The sequence below is a fragment of the Mus pahari genome, chromosome 18 (genome assembly GCF_900095145.1).
Source record: "Mus pahari chromosome 18, PAHARI_EIJ_v1.1, whole genome shotgun sequence".
NCBI classification, from domain to species: Eukaryota; Metazoa; Chordata; class Mammalia; order Rodentia; family Muridae; genus Mus; species Mus pahari.
Window position 1 is genome coordinate 32,122,914 of NC_034607.1, and position 24,943 is coordinate 32,147,856.

At 42.2% G+C, this 24,943-nt stretch overlaps 1 protein-coding gene across 4 annotated transcripts in view; it reads right to left on the reverse strand.

Annotated features, from left to right (window-relative positions):
- The window catches only part of Tmem232 (transmembrane protein 232), a 209,513-nt gene that overhangs the window by 141,557 nt on the left and 43,013 nt on the right, over positions 1-24,943 (reverse strand). For all 4 annotated transcript variants that reach the window (XM_021217978.1, XM_021217977.2, XM_021217976.1 and 1 more), the window contains exons 7-9: positions 20,832-20,986; positions 5,823-5,946; positions 1,290-1,542 (exon numbers count right to left, since the gene is read on the reverse strand). In XM_021217978.1, the coding sequence (XP_021073637.1) occupies positions 1,290-1,542; positions 5,823-5,946; positions 20,832-20,986 (532 nt within the window). The remainder of the gene's footprint in view (positions 1-1,289; positions 1,543-5,822; positions 5,947-20,831; positions 20,987-24,943) is intronic.

The window sequence follows — 24,943 nt, forward strand, 5'->3', positions numbered from 1 at the left end:
CTGGGGTGGGCTTTGAGGTTTCAAACGACCAGGCCGGTCCCAGTGCCTCTCTTCCTTCCTGCTGCCTGCAGATCTGGATGTAGAACTCTCTGCTTCTTCAGGGACCATTGCTGCCATGCCCCCTAGGATGACGACAATGGACTAAGCTCCTGAAACTGTGAGCCAGCCCCCAGTTCAATGCTTTTTTTTATAACAATAGAATGGTGACTAAGGCAAACATGAAAGTCATCAGTTATCTGTGAAATTAAAATTAGAGTTTATTTCATACACTTCCAGGGCATTGTCCTGGAGGAAGAAAAGTTGGGTCAGGAACTCAAGGCAAGGAAGAACATGCTGCAGAAACTGTGAAGGAACTCTGACTAATTCACTAGCTTTATTATACAACCCACGACTGCCTGCCTAGAAGGCGTTCCATAGGTCTGCTGAGAGCACTGCTGCAGGGGGAAAAGACAATCCTTGGGGTGTGATTGCCTGGCGACTGAACAGCATGTGTCAGATGGCTCAATTCTTGAGACTAACAGGTAATCCAGTCCAGCAGACTACACCAGTAACGACTTCCAGTGGCTTCGGTTCTATCTGTGAAGTTCAATTAGCCTCAAAAGAGATCTTCTCAAATCAGGGTCCCACTTTTAAAAGTAATATTAGTGATGCCGTTAGTCTCAAGAGTCACGGTAGTAAGATGGTCTTTAGATTTAGCTTTCGAGGCAGGAACAGAGTCAGGAGTGAGGTACAGTGAGTGAAAGCTGAGTGTGTGAGCCCGAGCCAAACCCCAGTATTGGATGGCTGAGGCAGGAAGACGCTTAGTAGCAAAATATAACAAAGATGATGATGATGATGATGATGATGATGATGATGATGATGATGATGATGATGGTGGTGGTGGTGGTGGTGGTGGTGATAGAGTAACTGAAGAGAAATTTCTTGATAGAAAAAAGAGCAAGACAGGAGGAGAGAAAAGGCAGGTACTTAGAGGAATGGGGAAGAAAACTCCTTAGGAAAGAACAGAAGAGAAGAGGAAACACATCCCACCATTGCCTCTGTCATCTTAAGTTTGCAAGTTACATGATTGGAACCAGAAACCTTCCGAGCTTATTTTAGATATCGGCCATCTTACAATTACTGATATTAAAAAGTCCATTTTATAAAATACTTTCCCTAGGAAGTCTTACTTAACTGAAAGCTATTATTCATATTTAGATGTAAGCATTTTGTAAAGACTTGTTATTATACATAGAAGGCAGGAATGCTTAGAAAATATTATTCACTGAAATGAAAGGTACATTGCTTACAATTATCAGAGATTCTGGAGGAGAAATACTTCAGGAGAGTTACAATGCTTGCTCCATCCAATTCCGGCAGCTCTTCAGACTTGTCTGTGAGGAAAATATCTTGCTGCGGACTTTTACAGGTACAGAACCCAATCAAAGCCGTTTTCCTCAGGTCAGAGGTAGCTGCATACAGACAGACTTCCGCAATAATTGTTGTATATGTGAAGATAATCTCAGAGGCCCAGGAAGTATCATATATATTATAGTTCTCTTCCTGAGACAAAAAAAAAAATCAAAAGTGCACATCAGAGAATCAAGAATCGAGGTACATTCTACCAGTTTTAGAAACCGGATATATAGTATGATTGGAACAAAACTGATTTATTCAAATGTTATGCAGTTGTGGTAAGACAAATAAAATGTCTAAATGTACTCATTAAACTTAGTTTTGATGAGTATGTTTTATTAAAAATAATTCAGAAATATAAGTAACTATGTTAAGTAGCAAACATCCAATTTAGTAATCAATGAAAGATAAATTAATCTATTGTACCGCCTCCTGTACCCATGGCAGATCTGAGGCCCACTCCCCAAGCCTAGAGCCCTGCCTGTCTCCCAGGAGGTCTGCCCTAACTAGGGACACAGGTGAGACCCCTGCCACAATACCCCTGCCAGCTGGGACCCCCACAGAGTCCAGCAGATGTGGGATCTGTCCCATTCTTCCCGTCTACACCTCCACCTGCACTTGTGGCAGATTAGTCTGCCTGCTCCCCCATTCCATAGCCCTGCCTGCCTCCAGGAGGACTGATCTAACCCAGGTCACACAGCTCCACCTGCCTCTGGGGAGGCCTGCTCTGATCTGAGATACCCAGGCCAGTCAACACCAGAGACAACCAGATAGCAAAAGGCAAGAACAAGAACATAATCAGCAGAAGGCAGTACAATACGGCACCATCAGAACCCAGTACTTCCACAACAAGCCTTGGATACTCCAACACACCTGAAGAGCAAGATCCTGACCTAAAATTCTATCTCATGAAGATGACAGAGGTCTTTAAGGAGGATATAAATAATTCCCTTAAAGAAATACAAGAAAACACAGACAAACAGGTAGAATCCCTTAAAGAGGAAAATATGAAGGTAAAGGAATTTAACAAAATGGTCTAAGACCTAAAAAAATGGAAGTAGAAACAGTAAATTAGTCACAAATGGAGGCAACCCTGAAGATGGAAAACCTAGAAAAGAGGACAGGAACTACAGACAAAAGCATCACCAACAGAACACAAGAGATAGAAGAGAGAATTTTAAGCATAGAAGATACCATAAAAGATACTGACACATATACAAAGTGTTAAAAAGATCCCAATCCAAAACATCCAGGAAATTCAGACACAATGAAAAGACCAAACTTAAGAATAATAGGAGTAGAAGAGAGCAAAGATTTCTAATTCCAAGGACCAGAAAACATTTTCAATAAAATCATAGAAGAAAACTTCCTCAACCTAAAAAAAATGAGATGGCTATAAATCTATAAGAAGCCTACAGAACACCAAGTAAGCAGAACCAGAAAAGAAAATCCTCCTGCCACATAGTGACCAAAACACTAAATGTACAGAACAAAGAAAGAATATTAAAAACTTCAAGGGGAAAGGCCGTGTAACATATAAAGGCAGACCTATTAGAATTACACCTGACTTCTCAACAGAGACTCTAAAACCCAGAAGATCCTAGACAGAGGTCATGCAGACCCTAAGAGACCACAGATGTCAGCCCAGACTTCTATACCCAGCAAAACTCTCAATCACCATAGATGGAGAAATCAAGATACTCCATGACAAAACCAAGTTTAAATAATATCTTTCTACTAATCCAGAGGATACTAGAAGGAAAACTCTAACACAAGGAGGGTAACTATACCCAAAAAAACATAAGAAATTAATCATCTCACAACAAAACCAAAAGAAGAGAATCACACATACATAATACCTCCTCCAACAACAAAATAATAGGAACTAAAAATCACTGGTCATTAATATCTCTCGACATCAATGGACTCAATTCCCAAATAGGAAGATATAGGCTAGGAGACTGGATACATTATCAGGATCCATCATTCTGCTGCATACAAGAAAACTGGAACTTGTTCTACCTGAAGACCCAGCTACACCACTCCTGGGCATATACTCAAAAGATCTTCCATCATACCCCAAGGACACATTCTCCACTATGTTCATAGCAGCTTTAACCATAATAGCCAGAAACTGGAAGCAACACAGATGTCACTCAACCAAACAATGGATACAGAAAATTTGGTTCATTTACACAGTGGAATATTATTCAAATATTAAAAATGATGACATCATGAATTGTGCAGGCAAATGGATGGAACTAGAGAGTATCATCCTGAGTGAGGTAAGCCACACCCAAAAGGACATATATGTACTCACTGATAAGTGGTTATTGGCCCAAAAGGTCAGAATACCCATGATGTACCCCACAGAACCAAAGTTAAACAAGAAGGAAGGCCCAGGTGAGGATGTTTCAATCCCACTTAGAAGGGGGAACAAAATAATCATGGGAGGCAGAGAGAGGAGGGATCTGGGTGGGAGAGGGGGAGAGGGGTCAGGATCAGGTGTCAGGGGAGTCAGGAGAGAGGTCCAGAGGGCCAGGAGAATGAGTGGAAATATGCAACTGCCATATTGCATATATTCTAATGTTTATTTGGGTCCCCAAAACTGCTTACATGAGTGTCTGCACATAGCTTCTGGGATCAAGCCCCCAGTTGGTTCTGATTGGTAAAGAAAAATGCCAACAGCCAATAGCTGGAAAGGATACACAGAGGTAGGTTTTTGGAATTTCCCTGGAGCCGCCATGCCTGAGAAGAGTACAGGAGAGAGAGGCATGGCCACCACTGAAGGAGTCAGGAGAGCATGGCCCAGTTGGACAGCCTTCTGGGTCCAGAGCAGCCAAGATTGAACACAGAACTTAGTAAGGAATAGCTCAGGATTAACCTTGTGGTGGTGAAGCAGTGGCCCAGTGATTGAGCTGTTTAGGCATATCAAAACATAAAGGCTGAGTGTGTGTCTTTCATTCGGAATGCGAACCATTGAGGTGGGTAGTAAACCCGCCACTGGGGTTTATATTTTTATATTTAGGTATTGAATTCAACAGTTGCCTGCTCCACAGCATTCAGCCTGTGAAGGGCAACCAATAAACTTGGCAATAGCCTGAGCTGTTTAGAAGTTCTATGGGAGCACTTTGTCCAACAACCCAACTAGATGTAACCCATTCCTGATACGTTAGGGCTCCCTTGGTGTATTTTCTTCTTCTATTATTTGGTGACTTTATCACACACAGAGAGACACACACAAAATCAGAAAGCTTCTACATGCTTTGTTTACATACTATGGTTTCAAATTTTGTGTTTTTATGGGTTTTGTTTATGTATGTTATGTTTCTTATGTACTTTCTTTGAGGGTTTTGGTTTTGGGGGGATTTGGGGGTTTCTGTTGGTTTGTTTTTGGTTGGTTGGTTGGTTGGTTGGTTGGCTTTGGTTTGCTTTCTAAAGAGAGTTTGGTGTTGGGTGAGTAGAGAGGTGGGAAGGATTTGGAAGGACTTGGGGAAGGGAAAACCATAATCAGAATATATTGTATACATTTGTATTTTCCATTAAAACGAAACAAAAAAAAAGGAAAATCAAATCAAAGATAAAGAGGGGAGAAAGAATGATATGAAGTAGAAAGGGTAAGCATGATGGGAGGGGGAGAGAGAGGGAGTGAAATTAGTGTGGATGGGACAGTGATGCACTGCATTCATATATGAAATGGTTTAAAAAATAAAAATTAAAAAGAATTCGAGTTCAATATTGTTAACTGTTAAAAATCAAAAACAGACTTAATAGTCAACAATACAGAATAAAATGATCCCCTTTCCAATGAAATTTTCAAACATGTGTATATAAGTGCTATTATTAATAATTTACATACAAAAGAAGCCACACACCAAAATTAGCCACAACCAAATCTATATATCTTAATGAGCTTCTATATGGTTAGAACGGTCATGGAGAATTGGAGCTGTGTAGCCTCACACTGAATTTTACACTTTCTCCCTCACAAGTGGAACCTGGCCAATAATGTTTGTGCATGTGTAAACAGATGTGCACATGGTTACAGTATAACATTCAGGAAAAAAGAAGAAGGTAGGATAAATATCAAGAGATGAGGTAAGGACCGAATTCGGGTGACAGGCACAAGTTATGAAAGAGTATATAATGCTAACTTGTTTTCTAGTTCTAACTCTGCCACGTGGCTTTTGTTTTCCAGTGATGGACAACTGCAAAAGTTAATAGACATAACAGTAAAGTGTTGGTGATAAATAATGACATTATGGTAAACGAGCATTCGTTTATATTTATAGTGTATATTTAATTAGAATTATTACTGATTTATACACACCAGGTGCTCAAATGTGACATGTAATGTGCGTTAACGGTTAAGACTAGAGCATGTTTCTGTTCCTGTCCATGTTCACATCGACAATGCAGGGTGTTACCTGGTTCTGAGCAGACAAGATGTTCACAAGGAAGTCTGTCACTAAGTCCATCAGTATTTTCAAGCAGGTCATATTCAGCTTAGCAGCTTCCCCCAGGACCATCAAAGCCAGGACTGAATCCAACCTGAATTATCAACAGTGATAAAGACTTTAATAAATGACGGTAATCCATCTTAATGAAAAAGCGTTGAAGTCAAAGAAAATGGGCGTTTCTATTGTCAGAAGTATTTATTTTCAATACTGAAAGATTCTAACTGGCATGAATTAGAATGAAAGTCTACAAAGTGATATGTTGGGAAGATGTATGAATTTGCAATACTAGGCTGGAATCATAAACACCATGAAACATTCCCATTTCTTCATTTTCCTGCCTGGCACGGTAGTGAAAGGCTGTGACTCTCAAGAGTACCCTTGAGTCATTACAAGACATTCTGAGTTGTTTTCCTGCAAATGATTCAACCAGGTCAATTTGAGGAGGGTTTTCTTTCCGTGACAAACCATCTTGGTATTATTCTATTTTTTTGAAAAGTGAAATATCTCGAAATAAAATGCATGTTTCACAGAGAAAGGATGAGATCACAGGTTGGTTTTTTAAAGTGGGAATTTATACTGGAAGTTGCTAGCCATTAACGTTCATAGGTAACGAGGTTTTCGAGAAATCACGCATTCCGTGCCGTTGTTTTTCAGTTCACCCCACTGAGGTCTGTACAGACTGAAGGAGGGTTAAGAGACCACAAATGTGAAATTGCCCACGTAGAGAGCTGTTTGTGGCTTTGGCTTTAGGTACTTAATAAACTTAGCATACAGGATGTTTAACAAGTGTGTCTGGATCTCACTTCTGTGTTGTATCAGGTGACTCAGCTTAGGGATATTCATCATGCTCTCCCTATGCGGACACTCAACACATTAAGTGAATTAAGCCAGGCTACGGAAGACACACAAATATTCCTTTTATTTGAAACCTAGACGAACTGCCCCCACCCCAACCCCCAAGACATGAAGGAAGAGAGGCATAGAGTAAGCCCTCTATGGGGAAGGGACAGAAGCCTGCAGGAGGCGGGGCAAAAGGATTGGGAGAGGGAGCAAAGGAATGGTGAATATGATCAAAGTCCATTCTGTGCTTGTATGAAAATCCCACAACAGGACCCCCATTGCTTTCTACAGTTAATAAATGCTAATAAAATAGGTTATGAGAGGTACAGAAAGGAACGCCTTCTGTGAGTCAAAGACCCATTCTAAATACACTAATAGAGTTCTAATGATCTGGGGGGGGGGGGGCCTTTCACACTAGTTGTCCTACTTGATTTAAATTTGACAGCTTTGGATTCATGTCAGATTTTTCAAATACTGTTCTCTTTAACGTGGCAGACTGTACACACAGAGAAGCCTGAGACATGCGCACACACTCCCATTGGTGCGCACTTAACATCTCCTCTGGCATCTCAGACTGCTTTGCAGATCTTTCTTCTCTAAGTCATTTCAACACTGAACCTCCCTGTAGTGGGTGCCGACTGTTGCCTGCTTAGAAGAGCCTGGTTTTTCACTCAAGACAGCAAAATGCTTGGCACAGATTGTCCCCTCGGCAAGGAATGTTGTGTCTCTTGGATGGAATACATGAGTAGGTTTGTCAAAAATGACAGATCTATATAAAAATATACCGAGATTATATCTAAGTACATATTATATCTAAGTTGTAGAGCAGTACGTTTGACTCAAAATGAACTTGGAGACTGAAAACACCGTGTGACATTGGTTTGGTCAATGGGATAGAAATAAAATTATATCACTAGGTGGGGTAACACACGACTGTAATCGCACCACTTGATAAACTGAGGCAGAAGGAATACAAGGTCACAGGCTATATAATGGGACTGTTTTGAGACAAAACACAGAAGGGAGCATACAAAGAAAAATTCCTCTGGCTAATAAAATTTATATATATATATATATATATATATATATATATATATATATATATACACACACACACAATATATATACATATATATACACATATACATATACTATATGATCTTCCATTTCTTTCACTGATCCTCTTCTCTTCCTCCTGCCTGGAATACTTTCTAATACTAGAATTTGAACTTTCACATTGTAGTAACAACTCTGAAAGCCACATGCTGGGGTGACAGATTAGGAGTCAGAGGACCTAAGCATCTATGTCACAGTACTTTGCCTGTCCTGTGCAGTAACTGAAGCCCTATGTGGTCACAGAGTGCAGCTGGATTTTCTCTAACACGGAGAAGACTAAATCCCAACCAACACACCTAACTTGATGTATGCAGATGTGGACTTCTGAGTCAGAAATACTGCCAAGAGCCTTAGCTCTGCTACTAAGTGTCAGGAGCCATAATGGGACAAGCTAATAACTAGCAGGTGATCATCCTGAAGTGGCCTGCCTCGGATTATTATATAATCTGCGACAGGTGAGCCCTCATTAAGCAAGGCTGTGAGGGACTCATTTTAGGAAAGATTTCTTCTATTAATATGCTTTTCCTGTTATTATTAAACATATATAACAATCACTAAGTAGGAGCACACCCCCTTTGAAGCAGATCTCTGTAGATCCACGAAGATGCTATATAGACAAATAGATGAGTTAAGTCTTAATGATGACCCTATAAGAATTCCTAAAATTATATCTTTGATTATTAAGCTCTTTTTATTGATGGGACTGCTATTAGGTCCTTTTCTGCCGCAGACGGACCTCAGTGGGTCCCCAATCTGCGTGGAACTGGGTCTCTGGTTGCAGGTGAGCGAGGATTTGGCGAGGTGACAAACAGTCCACACAAGAGAGTGTAAAACTGAATGTAATGTGTCAAATGGAGCATCAAACTTTTATACAGAATAAAATAGGGAAGTTAGGAGACAAATCAGCAAGGTACAAATGAGGTTACAGGATGCTTAATGACTCTTACACAAAACAGANGAATGTAAACACAAAGACTGGCAGGAACTGGGCAATAAAACAACTGAGACCAAGTCAGTTCTATCTAAGGTCAGCTATAGTCTTAGAAGCCAGGTGTGAGGTCTTTACACTCCTGGGGCAAGGGCTTTCACACCCAAGTCGTTCTAATTAGGGAGTTCCATTCTAGCTAACCTTCTCATGAATAATGCAATACTCTAAAACCACAGCCCGATCTTCTTCCTAAACCATTGTAAATTCCTGTATATGGGAGCAACTTGGCTTTTAGTCTAAGTGATAGTGGGGGGGGACATTTCTACTAATAAGTAATGTAGTCTGTCACACATAACTATACTAAGAATTCTAAACTTAACTTTGCTAAGCTTACCTTGAGATTTCTAACTCTATGTAGTAGATAGTAAAGCCTGATTTCTTTCACTATCTCTTTTACAATACTAGAGGCAATTCTGAATGTCACTGAATAGGCAACATTCTTACTGAATTCCAAGCCCAGGGTCGGCTCAAGGACTAACTAGGGCATTGGTGAAGGCCAGGAAGCAAAGTTCAATTTTACTTAGTTATTTGGCAAGTCATTATTTGGAGGCACCTATAACAAAACAATACTGAAAGGAAGCACACAGATCCATTTGCAAGGACAAAAAATTGGAGCATTCGTGCTATGGGATGCCACAGTTCCAGGAGACTAAGTTTCCATGAAACTCTTTGCCTCAGGACTGCATTCAGGCTTTTGGCCTGTCATGTTTGTCACTACTGGAGTGCATGTAGCACTTTTCTGATAGTCAAAGGTGCAATGAAAACTCTGTCAGTCTCCCAAGTGTCACCAATTAATTACTCTCAAATGGTAACTAGACTTTCTCCTACTCAAAGCACATTCCAAGAGGTTGTAAAACAATTAACTAAAGGTCATTAAAAGGCAACTTACGATTTATTGTAGGTGCTAGGACAGAAGATAAAATACCGACTGGGTTTATCTATACAAAACTTCACTAATAAGTTAGTTATGGTTTTAAACCTTCAGTGAACCTATGGAGCTCAGACAGATGATGGATGTTTAGCCAGATAATTATTCCTAATGGATATGCATGTAAACATTCGCTGTTGTAAACTTCTATTTCAAATTATGATTTGATTTTTGATTTTTGTGTGTGTGAACTTGTGATGAACTTTGTAACATGTGATCATGTATTCTGAAAGATGTGTAAGTACTGAGGACAAAGAGAAGCGCGAGAATAATCAATAGAGGAGAACTTTCTTGCCTTTCCCCACTTAGACTAGAATCTTTTCCCTTTCTCCACTTAGGGAATATTTCCTCCCCACCCCACCCCACCCCCTTAGGATCTTTCTGTTTTTCCCCCTTAGATAGCTGTACCAGCTAGTTTTGTGTCAACTTGACATAGGCTGGAGTTATCACAGAAAAAGGAGCTTCAGTTGGGGAAATGCCTCTATGAGATCCAGCTGTAAGGCATTTTCTCAACTATTGATCAAGGGGGGTGGTTCCCTTATGGGTGGTGCCATCTCTGGGCTGGTAGTCTTGGTTCTATAAGAGAGCAAGCTGAGCAAGCCAGGGGAAGCAAGTCAGGGGAAGCAAGCCAGTAAAGAACATCCCTCCATGGCCTCTGCATCAGCTCCTGCTTCCTGACCTGCTTGAGTTCCAGTCCCAACTTCCTTTAGTGATGAACAGCAATGTGGAAAGTGTAAGCTGAATAAACCCTTTCCTCCCCAACTTGCTTCTTGGTCATGATGTTTGTGCAGGAATAGAAACCCTGACTAAGACAATAGCTTTCACAGCTTTTTTTTTTTTTACAACTTAGTAATAAACTTTATAATCACTTCTCTTAAGTGTCTTCTCTTCCTGAGACTTCCAACTAGAAGGTTGAAAGACTGCATTGCTTAATCCTCCGCTGTTAGGCTTCAAGTGTTAATCGCCTAAGCCAGTAGTCTTTTACCCTCAGAAAGAGCAAGAAAGTTTTTAGGACTTTTTAGAAGTTATCAAGAAAGCCCGGAGACCCTCAGACTTTAAAGCCATCACCAGAGTCCTAATTCTGGGACTCCACCTCTACCCTGGCCTGAGCTGGGAGACTCCCTGCCGGTGCATCTGTTTTCAGAGTCTCCCACTTAGCTCAGTCTTACTTTACTTGTCTATACAAATAAATAAGTAGCAAAATCTGGTAATCATGGGTCATTACCAACTTGAAACAGCTGGATTCTGTTTCTCTAATGTCAAAAGATAACGAGTTTGTTTACTTCCCTGGTAAAGTCTGAGTGGCTGAGGGATGTTCAGTGACCTCCAGGAGGAACCAGTCTCACTCACACTCACCAAGAATGCTCCATGGGTGGTCCAAGCTTCCCCCCACCCTGCCCGGCCCCTGAGAACAGCATACCTCCTCAGTCTTTCTTCTGTTCTCTTTTATGTCTGGCAAGTTGTGTCTAAACTAGGGCATGCTCACTGAGCTGTGGACTGAAAACCATCTCCGTGCCAGCCACTCATGGCAGAAAAAAATGCTCCCTCACCAGAAGCGCACCGTCTTCCATCATCGCTGTTGACTGCAAGACCTTCTATAAGCAAAACTGCTCCTGCCAAGAATAGACTAAATGCATCAATACGTGGGAGCTGAAATTTGTTAAAAGTCAGAATTGAAAATCAATGCACACAGACAAGCTGGAGCTGGGACAGGTTGAACCCTCTCACACATCGAGACCACTTTCTCGGGGTAGTTGAAAATGCAGAAAAGGTTCCATTGTCAGCGACTTGATTTTACAAAGCTTTCAAACTAAGCAGGGACCCTGTAAGGTAAAGGTATTGTGCATTTCCCCTAATTATGTAAACAAGGAGACTGATCCAGGCGTCTCAATGACACCCACGCACATCTGTCAGGAAGTGAGGCCATCAACAGCTGAGAGCTCTAGGTTCCGTTTATTCCTCCAAACTGCATGCCAGTGAGCGGGTTGCTCTTTTAGAAAAATGGAATTGAATGGTCTCCAACCAGTTACTGTAGAGGATATTCCAACCTCGCCATAAATATTCCAGAAAGCACTGGCTAATATCAAAATCCACACAACCTTGAAATCCGATAACAAACACGGTCACTCACACAGCAACTTACAGGGACAGCACAAACCATAAAACTGGTAGACCCGGACTATGAGACACTCTGGGGAATAACCACTCACAGCAGTCTGTGTCAAAAAAAAAAAAATTGCAGGAAAAAAATTGTGTTTATCCTGTGAGTCTCAGATCAGAGGGAAATACAGAAACTAATTCTTTACCTTGAGATGCTGGATTAAAAAAAAACAAAAACTATCCAGAATCTTAATTCTGTGCTTCATTTATCTATCATTTGTCTCTTCATATTTCTTCTGAGTTAGTGATATTCAAACAATAAAAAGTCCTGTGGAGAGGAAGAAGTTATGCCACAGGAATGCAGGCGCAGGCTTTCTCATGGGTAAACTACAGAGGTGAGATAACATGGCAGGGCCCAGTCTACAGCTACTCAAAACCACAACATTAACCGCTATCAACACAGATCCCTTACCTTAAAATGCCAATTTTCATAGCTATCTTCTCACGCTGAGATCCGTAAACTGAAAACTGGACAAACAGTTTCTGGGACCCATGAAAATGTATACTACGTACGACGTGGGCTGAAAACAATTATCAGTCTGCTTACTCAAAGAAGACCATAACTCTTAAAAAATATTTCTTCCAGGGAGCCCAGGGATATGGGTTAAGAGGATAAGGAACTGGCCACACAGGAGGAACTGAATTCTAATCCCCCAAATTCATGTAAAGCTGGAGCCACGTGACATGGAACACATTCCCAGGGCTCTCCTGACAAGACTGGAGGCTGAGACCGGGGGATTCCCAGAAGCAAGCATAATGAAATGCAAATATATCATTTAAGGAGATTCTTTAGTAAAATTCTTCAATTACAAAGTAGCAACTTGGTTCCTCAGAAAACTGGACATGGTACTACCGAAAGATCCAGCAATACCTCTTCTAGGTATATACTCAGAAGATGTTCCAACTGGTAATAAGGACACATGCTCCACTAGGTTCATAGCTGCCCTATTTATAATAGCCAGAAGCTGGAAAAAACCCAGATGTCCCTCAACGGAGGAATGGATACAGAAAATGTGGTACATTTACACAATGGAGTACTACTCAGCTATTAAAAACAATGAATTTATGAAATTCTTAGGCAAATGGATATATCTGGAGGATATCATCCTGAGTGAGGTAACCCAATCACAAAAGAACTCACTTGATATGCACTCACTGATAAGTGAATATTAGCCCAGAAACCTAGAATATCCAAGATACAATCTCAAAACATAAGAAAATCAAGAATAAGGAAGACCAACAGGTGGATACTTCATTCCTCCCTAAAATAGGGAATAAAATACCCATGAAAGAAGTGGTAGAGACAAAGTTTGGAACTAAGATGAAAGGATGGACCATCCAGAGACTGCCCCACCTGGGGATCCATCTCATAATCAGCCACCAAATGCAGACACTATTGCATATACCAGCAAGATCTTGCTGAAAGGACACTGATATAGCTATCTCTGTGAGGCTATGCCATTGCCTGGCAAATATAGAAGTGGATGCCCACAGTCATCTATAGGATAGAATACAGAGACCCCAATGGAGGAGCTAGAGAAATTACCCAAGGAACTGAAGGGGTCTGCATCCCTGTAGGTGAAACAACAATATGAACTAATCAGTATCCTCAGAGCTCATGCCTCTAGCTGCATATATAGCAGAAGATGGCCTAGTCAGCCATCACTGGGAAGAGGTGCCCCTTGGTCTTGCAAACTTTATATGTCCCATACAGGGGAACGCCAGGGACAAAAAGTGGGAGTGGGTGGGCAGGGAGGCAGGGTTGGGGGAGGGTATAGGGGACATTTGGGATAGCATTTGAAATGTAAATGAAGAAAATATCTAATAAAATAAGTTAAAAAAAAAAAGAAAGAAAGAAAGAAAGTAGCAACTTGGGGCTGGAGAGATGGCTCAGTGGCTAAGAGCACTGCCTGCTCTTCCAGAAGTCCTGAATTCAATTCCCAGCAACCACATGGTGGCTCACAACCATCTGTAATGGGGATTTGATGCCCTCTTCTGGTGTGTCTGAAGACAGCGACAGTGTACTCACATATATAAAATAAATAAATCTTAAAAAAAAAAAAAAAAAAAAAGTAGCAACTTTTAAATAATTAGTTCAGTGCCCTAAAGAAACAGACCAAGTAGAATAGGGTTAGTATAAACTATTAGTCTGGTCTTCATTGTCTGCGGGTATGCTGTGCTTTATCGTTGATTTGACCCTTAGTCTACAGAATGTGTTTCTCTTGTGCTGCTTAGATTTTTTTTAATATATATTTGAAAGAGATGACTACATGAGAATTCTGCTCTTGATCCTGTCTGCTGAAAGGGTTTTCTTTCACGGGATTACAGAAGTTCCTTCATGTTTGAAGGAGATCGAAGCCATTGTCAGGAAGCAATGGCTACCATTCATCTGGCACATGGCCACCGATTCCTCCTCTCAGCCGTCCCCAGGGCTGCTTTCGGCTGACTGTGTGGCTAATGGCAGTGAATCCAGACAACGGGATCTTTCATTTCTGCTCTTATTGGTTTTCCAATATCACGGTAAGTGGTGCAACATTGGCTGGGCTGCAGCTTCTGTGGTGAGGAAAGCCATGCTGTCAAGCTGAAGAGGGGTGCAATCACATTTATGTTGTGATCCTGGCAGTGTGGGACACGTTATTGAGATGGAGAGATTTATATCCAAGAGGCTGGTTAGGAAATGACAACTGTAGCTGATGCTTTACAAGAAGGATGTGAAAGGGGGGACAGAGAGCGGGGGGGAGAATGTGGGGAAAGAGGGGAGGGGGAAGAACATGGGAACAGAGTGTGGGGGAGCACGTGGGAACAGAGGGCCGGGGGAGCATGTGGGTGTTGCAGTAAATCTCCAACCCAAATAAGCCCAGGCGATGAAAACACAACTCTAGGCTGTGCGCCTAGATTGGGCAGATCTACCACTACACTACCATCTTCCCCATATAAGGAGACCCCTTAGACACTCTGGGGAATAATCACTCACAGCAGTCTGTGTCCAAAAAAAAAAAAAAAAAAAAGTGGAGCCAAGTGCTTCTGCTCCACTTTCATTCCTCCTCCTCCTCCTCCTCCTCCTCCTCCTCCTTCTCCTCCTCCTTCTTTTCCTCCTCCTCCGTTATCCTCTCTTTCTCTTTCTCTCCCAAAACCTTCAGCTCCACCTTCCCCTCTTTCTCCTCCCAATCACTGGCTCTAGCCTTTATTTTTAAATTACGGTGAGCAGAAGGTTTACAGGAAATCACCTGAGTGCTGACTCATTCCTTGTTGGCAGCCCCTCACAGGAGAACAGAAAGCCCCAGGGCTATCCGAAACGTGTAGGAGCAGGTGGGAAGGGGGGTGAGCACACGGGAGCTGCAACTGATGTGTTTGCCGCCAGTTTAGACACTAGGTTAGGGAAGGGAGGTGGGGTAGAAATAGAAGTAGGCAGATTTCTATGAGTCCGAGGCTAGCTTAGTCTACCTGGTGGACTCAGCAAGCTGAGTATATGTAGTGAGCAGGGAGGAGGGAAGAGGTGGGGACAGTAGGGAAGAAGAGAAAAAGAGGATGGACCAATCTGATTAACTCATGAGGAAATGCACTGAGGTTCAAGTCTCAGCCAGCCAGAAACTAGCTGAGGAAAATCAGCTCACATTCCAGTTAGAAGAACATCAAGTCAGTAGGGGAGAATTATCTTACTTAAACCTCTCGGAAACTTTCTAAGAAGTCCAGAATACATACATATACAACTTACATTATACAGACTGAGCAGGATGTATTTATATATTCTATTATATATATTATATATATATATATATACATTATATATATTATATATATATATATATATATACACACACACAATATATATATGGTTTTGGCTTCCTTTTGTGTTATAGGTAAGTCTAAAAATGGGGTTATAAGAAATGGGGTTATGTAACAGGAAGATATATGGGTCAGCCACACACCAACCAATCAGAATGAGCAGATGAGAACTGCCGATTTGCATAAATTTGGCCACCATAAATGAAACTTCATTGGGTATCTTAATTAGGTTGTCTTTCATTACATTAGCTATCTAGCATTGTTCATCACTGTGTTGTCTCTGATTCTCGCAGGAGCTGACATGTCTCGGGTTGATCCTCTTGGCCCTCACTGGTGTCGTAGCTTGGAGGCTGAGAAAAGGTGTCTTTCCTCCAGTGTCGGTCAAGAAAATCTTGACAGAGCCCACTTCTCACCAGCCCTTTCAGTATCTCAATTTATTCTAAATATGTTGTTTGCTTTCCCAGTTTCCACATTACCCTCGGGTATATCATAGAGTGTACCATGAGAATAATAGAAAAGAATCCCTAGAAGGCATAAAGGCATTTCTGGTGTAGTTCCAATAATTAGATCGATGCTTTGTTTTATCTGCAGTCCTGGCCTCTTGCCATCTGTACATGCTGCTATGTAAGTCCTCTAAATACCATAGTAAGAAAAGTTACTATTATATTAAATGTGGTGCTATCCTGAACAGATTTAGCGAAAGCTTAAAATTTTAGTCAATTTCTTTGTGGTGGATTAAGCTGGAATGGCCCATGTACACTCAAGTGTTTGAATGCTTGGCTCACAGGAAGTGACACTATTAGAAGGCGTGGCCTTGTTGGAGTAGGAGTGGCCTTGCTGGAGGAAGTATGCCACTATGGGGGTGGGCTTTCAGGTGTCATAAACTCAAGCCAGTTCTCTTCCTGCTGCCTATAGATCCAGATACAGAACTCTCAGCTCCTCCAGCACCATATCTGCCTGGATGTTGCCATGTTCCCACCATGATGATAATGGACTGAACCTCTGAACTGTAAGCCAGCCCCAGTTAAATGCTGTCCTTTATAAGAGTTGCCTTGGTCATGGTGACTGTTCACAGCAATAGAACACTGACAGTGACCCTTTTAAAGATAACCTTATATTTATGTAATGTGTGTGTCTGGCTCACATGCCTGTGTGCATCCATGTATACAGGCACATGCCCAGGCATGTGTGTGCAGGTAAGAGGGCAGTTTTCAGGAGTTGCTTCTCATCTTCTACTATGCATGTTCCAGGGAGGGAACTCAAGTCCTCAGGCTTAGTGGCAAGCAAGGCCCCATTCTCAATGGTTACAGTCGGTCTCTGAACATCAGTAGTGTTTTGTTGACTAGAATTGTGTTTTTATTTTTCTAGTGAAAGATTACTTTCTTAAAATGAAGAGAAACAAGAAAGAGCATCAAAATGATGTGACAATATTCAGACCATCGTTATGTCCTTTCTATTATTTGTGCTATTGACCACTTGATCAATACACCCCTCTACTCCTCACACTACTCATTATGTGTCCCACCTTACTAGATGATTCTCACATCCTCCCAGATAAAAGAAGTAAAGCTTCAGATGACCCAAGCAGTTACTGGTGACAATGCAGTGATGTCCTGGGAAATGTCCTCTACTGGGACACTTGGAACCTTGTTCTAGGCTCTGGCAAACATACTAAACTGACTCCAGTTTTGTTTTTAAAATAGCAGCCATTTGTATTGTCAATAATCTCAAATCTATGAAATACCTGGTTCTTAAAGGCCTGCTGATAACCTTAAACATAGATGGTCAGTAAATTAATTAAATATGTGTTGATACAACAACATTTAAAAATGGTTAAACAGTTAACATAAGTCTGAGGCAGGAAGGACCACCATAAGTTCAAGGCCAGCCTAGATCGCACAATAAGTTCAAATCTAAACTGAGCTACATGGGGCTCTGTCAAAGAGAGACAGAAGAAGAGAAAGAAAGGAGGATAGAGGGGAATGGGGATAGGAAGGGAAAGAGACGAAGAGAGAATTCATATGTGGAGAAATAGTATGCAGCCAATGAATTAATATCTAAGGTAAATAAGAATCTTAAATAATTCAAGAGCAAGCAAGCAAATAGCCCCATTTAAAAGACAAAGGCCCTTAAATGAATGGACCTTGAAAATATCATCCTGAGGTACTCAGTCACAAAAGAACACACACAGTATGCACTCACTGCTAAGTGGATACTAGCCCAAAAGTTCATAATACCCAACATTCAATTCGTAGACCATATGAAACCTAAAAAGAAGGAAGACCAAAATGTGGATGCTTCAGTGCTTCTTAGAAGGGTNAACAAAATACTCACAGGAGGAAATATGGAAACAAAGTGTGAAGCAGAGACTGAAGGAAGGGCCACCTGGGAATCCATTCCCATATATAGTCACCAAACCCAGACGCTATTGAGGCTGCCTGGAAGTGCTTGCTGATAGGAGCCTGATATGGCTGTCTCCTGAGAGGCTCTGCCAGTGCCTGACAAATACAGAGGTGGATGCTCACAGCCAACTGGGGTCCCCACGGAGTAGTTGGGGAAGGGACTGAAGGAGTTGAGGGGCTTTGCAGCCCCAGGGAGGGAGCAACAGTGTCAACCTGCCAGACCAACCTCACACACACACCGGAGCTTCCAGGGACTGGACTACCAACCAAAGAGTACACATAGAGGGACCCATGACTCCAGCCACATATGTGACAGAGGATGGCCCTGTTGGACATCAGTGGGAGGAGAGGCCCTTGGGCCTGAGGGTGTTCGATGCCCCAATGTAGGGGAATGCCAGGGCAGGAAGATGGGAGTGGGTGGGTAGGTGGGTGGGGGAACTCCCTCAAAGAGGCAGGGGGAGGGAGGATGGGATAAGGGGTTTCTGAAGGGGATACCTGGAAAGGGGAAAATATTTGAAAAAAAAAAAAGAAATGTAGATGTAAATATATAAGCCAATCACATAGTAAATTATGTTTTGTAATAAAAAAAAAAAAGTCATGACTCAGCAATTTTGGGGGGAAGGGAGGTTGAGACAGGGTTTCTCTGTATAGCCCTGGCTGTCCTGGAACTCACTTTGTAGACCAGGCTGGCCTCAAACTCAGAAATCTGCCTGCCTCTGCCTCCCAAGTGCTGGGATTAAAGGCATGCACCACCACACCCGGCTTGACTCAGCAATTCTTAAAAGATACCACACAAACAGCTCACAGTTGTATGAACTATGTTCCACCTCACTAATAATTAAAGTAATAAAGACTGAAGCCGCAGTGAACTCCCACCTCATATTTATTACCATGGGTATGACCTCACACCAGTTACCGTGGGTGTGAACTCTCACCTCACACCTCTTACTGTGGGCATGTGCAATGAAATGGAAGGTAATTGTGAGGGAAGAGGACCCTCGGTAGGTTGGAATGTAACTGAAACCAAGATGGGAGTGTAAAACCACCTCAAAGATTCTAAGTAGGATGCTCTATGACCCGGCAACCTCCCTTCTGATTAAACATCCAAAGGAACTGAATTCGGAATGCTGAGTATATGTCAGGATTTTTCCTCAGAAGCGATTCACCCTAAGCATTGACAGAAGGTGGACTTTATGGCACATGGAGGACTATTCAGCCTTCAGTTCAGAGAAAAAGAGCTTGCCTGCAGTGACAACACAGGTGAACTTGGGGAATACCGTGCTAAGTGCATAGGACAGTAAAGGAAGATAAAGATTGCATGGTCTTCCATGGAAAACCCAAACTCTTAGAAATCGAACGGGAAGTTAATCTGAGGCCTGGAAGGAGGACAGTTGCTGTACAGAAGGAGGAGGAACCGTTAAACAGTGGGATGGGGTGCTAGTGATCCACATAGCATGATAACCCATCAACACGTGTGTTCAAAAATGTAAAAACAGTTATATTTTAACATTCTCACCAAGAACAAATAAGTATGAGAGGTGGTAGGTATGTCAGTTAACTTGAGTTCACACATACACACACACACACACACACACACACACACACACGCACACACGCGCACACACACACGTACACACATACACACACGCACACACACGCACACACACGTACACACATACACACACGCACACACACGCACACACATACACACACATATACACACATACACACGTACATGCATACATACACACACATACACACACATACATGCATGCATACACACATACATACACATACATACATACATACATACATACACACACATACACGCACACACACACACTAAACAATACACTGAACTCTACAAATATAATTATTCCTGATCAATCTATAAAAACTAAGGTCTTCCTTCCTCTGTACCCAGCCTGCTTTTGTAGGGCATCTATGCTCCTTCTTAAATTAACACATGAACTAGAACCTTTGTGTACTGGCTAGTTTTGTGTCAGCTTGACACAGCTGGAGTTATCACAGAGAAAGGAGCTTCAGTTGGGGAAGTGCCCCCCCCCCCTGAGATCCAGCTGTAAGGCATTTTCTCAATTAGTGATCAAGGGGGGAGGTCCCCTTGTGGGTGGTGTCATCTCTGGGCTGGTAGTTTTGGATTCTATAAGAGGCTGAGCAAGCCAGGGGAAGCAAGCCAGTAAGAAACATCCCTCCATGGCCTCTGCATCAGCTCCTGCTTCCTGACCTGCTTGAGTTCCAGTCCTGACTTCCTTGGTGATGAACAGCAGTGTGAAAGTGTAAGCTGAATAAACCCTTTCCTCCCCAACTTGCTTCTTGGTCATGATGTTTTGTCTAGGAATAGAGACCCTGACTAAGACACCTTGCTGAGATTAAATTGTCTTGTATGTTCTTTGAAAAGCACAAAGAAAGAGCATCAGCACATTCATTTGAAATACATGATAGATGGTCATTGCTTCGATCTAACAACATGAGGAGTAAGAAATGTTTTCAACACAGGAATGAATTTCGTATCTCTAGCACATTTCATTTAATAGAGACAAACTACACAGAGCAGCCAGCAAGCCAGGACAACAGAGACTGCAACAATTCCCTGGTATAGCTGGTATAAAATATGCGCATGGCTTTTGTCTTTGGAGCGCAGACTATAAAGTGTATTCTTAGTCAACTGAGCCGTGATTAACATTTCGGTGCTAAGGTCTCCCTGAGTCACTCTGGATTTATAGGATTGCCCTTACCAGCATTTCCTCTGAAGCTGCGTTTTGTAGAAGAAGAGGTGTTCGAGTGCTTTGTTCAGCTGAGGACGATTGTTCTGAAGGCAGGACCAGGCAGCCACGCTGTGCCAGAGCAAGTGGTTGACTTTGTAGGCCCTCTTATTCAGCTGCACGTGCTTCTGAAATTACATTATGGAGGTTGATCTGCCAAAGGGTTCTTTGACTCTCACACAGAATTGAAGAATACATTTTAAATATACAATATTCACTCGGATTTGTAGAGCCGTTTAAAAGTGGTTTTAGGTATGGATAGTTGATAGAAGCCTGATAGCTACACAAAAATGTTTACACAAGTCCCTGTGTTCAATGTATCTATCAGTCTACAGTAAGACAAAAATGCCAAAACCTCTGAAGGACCACTGCTGGATGCGCTGGATGCGCTGGATGCGCTGGATGCGCTGGATGCGCTGGATGCGCTGGATGCGCTGGATGCGCTGGATGCGCTGTTCTTAGACTCTGTCTCCCTTCTTCTCCTGATCAAGAAGCAACAGGGAAAGTTTTAACAAACTGGGCTCTGAGACGATGTGTGTTTCTCTGCATTAACAACCAAATAGGTGCCTCATAGAGGGTGGCTAATGCCTGTGAAGCACTTGGGTTTTGTTAACTACAAATTCAGATACTAAGTTTTTTCTTTGTTTGCTTCGAGTATTCCCTGACAGCTTCATTAAGTAATTGATCTACTGCAGTGATTGGCATTCCATGACATCATAGTACTCTCCTCCCCACCCGGTCCCACCCCCAGCTCCACCCTGCCCCTCCCCACTCCCACCACCCCCCACCCTTGCCCCTGCCCCAAAGGTACACCTGCAGTTCACATTCCATACTAATAAGAAACACTTTACATCTGAAGGGCTTCATTGTCCTCCGTTATTATAGAAAATATCAGAGCTAGAATCTAAAGACAGTCTTCATGTTGAGTCCTCTTTAAAATGCTGGAGATTCATACAAATTTTCAAATTAAAACCTCCCAAGTTTCTCGTAAGCTATTTAGTTATGTCCTTTGGCCGTGTACTGATTTTTTTTTTCATGTCAGGGACAGTTAGATGCTGGAGAGAATTGCTAGAGTCAAGGTCTACGGGAGCTCGCTGGCCCTGGGAGCGGAAATTCGGAAAAGAAACTATAAACAAAACCATGTTTGTGGTGTTACAATATTCCACAGGGAAGCTGTCTTCTGACATAATGTGAGGCTTTGAACTGAGACATGCTGACTGTGGTAAATGCTCAGATAACTCAATTTTCTGCTTTGTGGTGGAGCCCGGTCGAAAAGTAAAAGCCATATAAACGAAATTGTCTCGGTAGCACTCGGCATCTCAGCCTGTGTGTCTGGCGGTCTTCAAGTTTCAAACTTAGTTTACAAAAGCAGGGTACCCAATAAAAGCGAGGCTGAAACAGGAGGATGTCAAACTTAAGGCTAACATTTGGGAAATTTAGAAAGATACTGTCTCAAAATAGCAAGCCGTAATGAAACCGTCCAGGTGAGGATTCCAAACAAGAGCTACGTTTTATTTCAATTTATATGTTAGTTTTACACATTGTGGAGAATGAGAAAAGGTAGCCTCGGCTGTTGACAAGTGATTGGACACCTCATATTACAGTTTGGTCTGATACAGTTAGGTCATTTTTGATTTGCTGGGCACAAGCATAAACAGATGTCCTGGATACTACTCCAAGACTATGATTATTTTTTCTTTTTTTTTTTTTTAAGATTTATTTATATATGTAAGTACACTGTAGCTGTCTTCAGACACTCCAGAGGGGGCGTCAGATCTTGTTACGGGTGGTTGTGAGCCACCATGTGGTTGCTGGGATTTGAACTCAGGACCTTTGGAAGAGCAATTGGGTGCTCTTACCCGCTGAGCCATCTCACCAGCCCTTCTTTATTTTTTAATTGGTTATTTTATTTATTCACATTTCAAATGTTGCCCCCCTTCCTGGTTTCCCCTCCGAAAAACCCCATCCCATCCTCCCTCCCCTTTGCCTCTATGAGGGTGCTCCCAACAACCCCCCCCCCATTCCCACCTCACTGCTCTAGCATTCCCCTATCGAGCCTCCACAGGACCAAGGGCCTCCTCTCCCACTGATGCCAGATAAGTCAGTCCTTTCCTACATATGCAACTGGAGCCATGGGTCCCTCCACATGTACTTTTTGGTTGGTGGTTTAGCCCCTAGACTATGATTTTTTTTAAAGCTATTTACTAATACTTATTGTTAAGCACAGACAAAAAGGAAGCCGCTGTGTCACCCACAAAATACCCAGTCATAGAATCACCCCTAGTTTTCAACAGGAGAACCAAAAGAGAACACCTGTTTTCTCAGGCTCCCCATTACCACTCCAGGGCCAAATGCTGAAAAAATAAAATAAAAAAGCCCAGAAGCCGGCTGAAGCATTCACAGTGCCTCCTGGGAGTGCAGGCTCCCCTCTTCTCCTCTCTCCCTACACTGAGGAATGAGCCCCATTGTCTCTGACACACGTGTGCTCCTCCCCCACCTCCCCGACCTTTGGCTTAATGGCCTTGGCATTATCAAAAAGAAAGGATTAATGTAATGATGATAATCATGCGGCTCAATCCAGTTGTGGCAGATCAGGAAAGAGCAGCCCTGACAGGTATAATGTGTGCGTGCAGAATCTCTTGCCTTTATGCTGAATCAGCCTCCTGTGGTTAGGAGACCAAGACTGTTCAGCCAGGGAAGTGTCTGCTACACAGGAATAAAGACCTGAGTTCAGGTCCTCAGTGCTAACAACAGAACTAGGAACAAATGGCAATGGTCAGTAACCATAGTTACTATGGGCTGGGGGACAGAGGCAAGAAGATCCCACATGCACATAGATGCACACAGATGCACACTTGGATACACATAAGCATGTGCACAGACATAAAAAAAGAAAGAAATTGGGAGTGATTTTTACTGGATGATAATTTGATAGCACCAAGCACAGAATTCAGTGACTTTAGAGAATATTTCTCCACCGTTTTCTGCCTGCCTGCCTTTTCCTTTTCCTTTTCCTCTATTTCTTTTTCTTTTACCATCTCCTGTGATTCCTCCATCTTCCTCCTGCGCTACCCAGCTTTGTTCTATCATGCTGCAGCTTCTGTGAGATGCCCACTGCCTTGGCATTTATGAGAGTTTAAGTATGCTCCCTCAAAGCAGCGGATCAGACTCTCACAACGGAGATGAGCTTGGAGGCGTGGGTTCTGCTGTGGCTGCTCAGATGCCGCATTTTGAAATTTTGTCCTGTTTTCAGTCGTTTTGCCATGAGACAAAACGCCTCAGTGACATTGCCATGAGAAGACCTCTCAATACAAATGGGTTAGCCAAATAGCAACAGGAATCACTGGATAATGCTCCTAACTTGAAAAACCACACATCTCGTTATGATGCTGTTGTTAGTTAGCATCAGCAGAGTGTCTCAGATTCTGGTCACATCCTTTTGCTTATTGAGTACTGTGATGTGGGAGAATACGACTGCTAATCACATCAGAATGTAAAATTGGTGTATCTGCTACTTTTCAGGAAACTATACATTAGATAATAATATGTAATAAGGGGGGCTATTCTGTTTTAGCTGAGTTCTTTCACAACCTCCTAAGAACTACATTGTTACTACCATGTGACAACCGTGCTTAGAAAAGTCAGCTCTGCTGCTGACCAGAGGACAGAAATGCAATCCTGCACTTGGACTCTGCCATTGCGAAGTTAATAAAAGTGGACCACTTATCAAAGCTGGTGGAAATTAGGGTCTGGATCGCTTAAAGGAACATTAAAAGGAGAAACTGTCCGGGGCAGGAGAAGAAAGTTTCCTACCTGTAGATGATGTCACAGATCTTTATCGTGCATCTACAATATGTAAATTCTACAGGACTTTAAAACAATTCCAGCATTGGTTGTACAACAAATTCAGCAACTGCTTTGATTCCATTTTTCTGAGCATTAAACGTAAGATACTTCACAATGGCCAATGCAATCTATGTGTGGCCCTTTTAGTAGAATCAGAAGATAAGAGATGATGGATAGATCGATAAATCCTGGGCTGCAATATAGCATTGATAAAGACAGGAGAAAAAAATAGCTGCTGC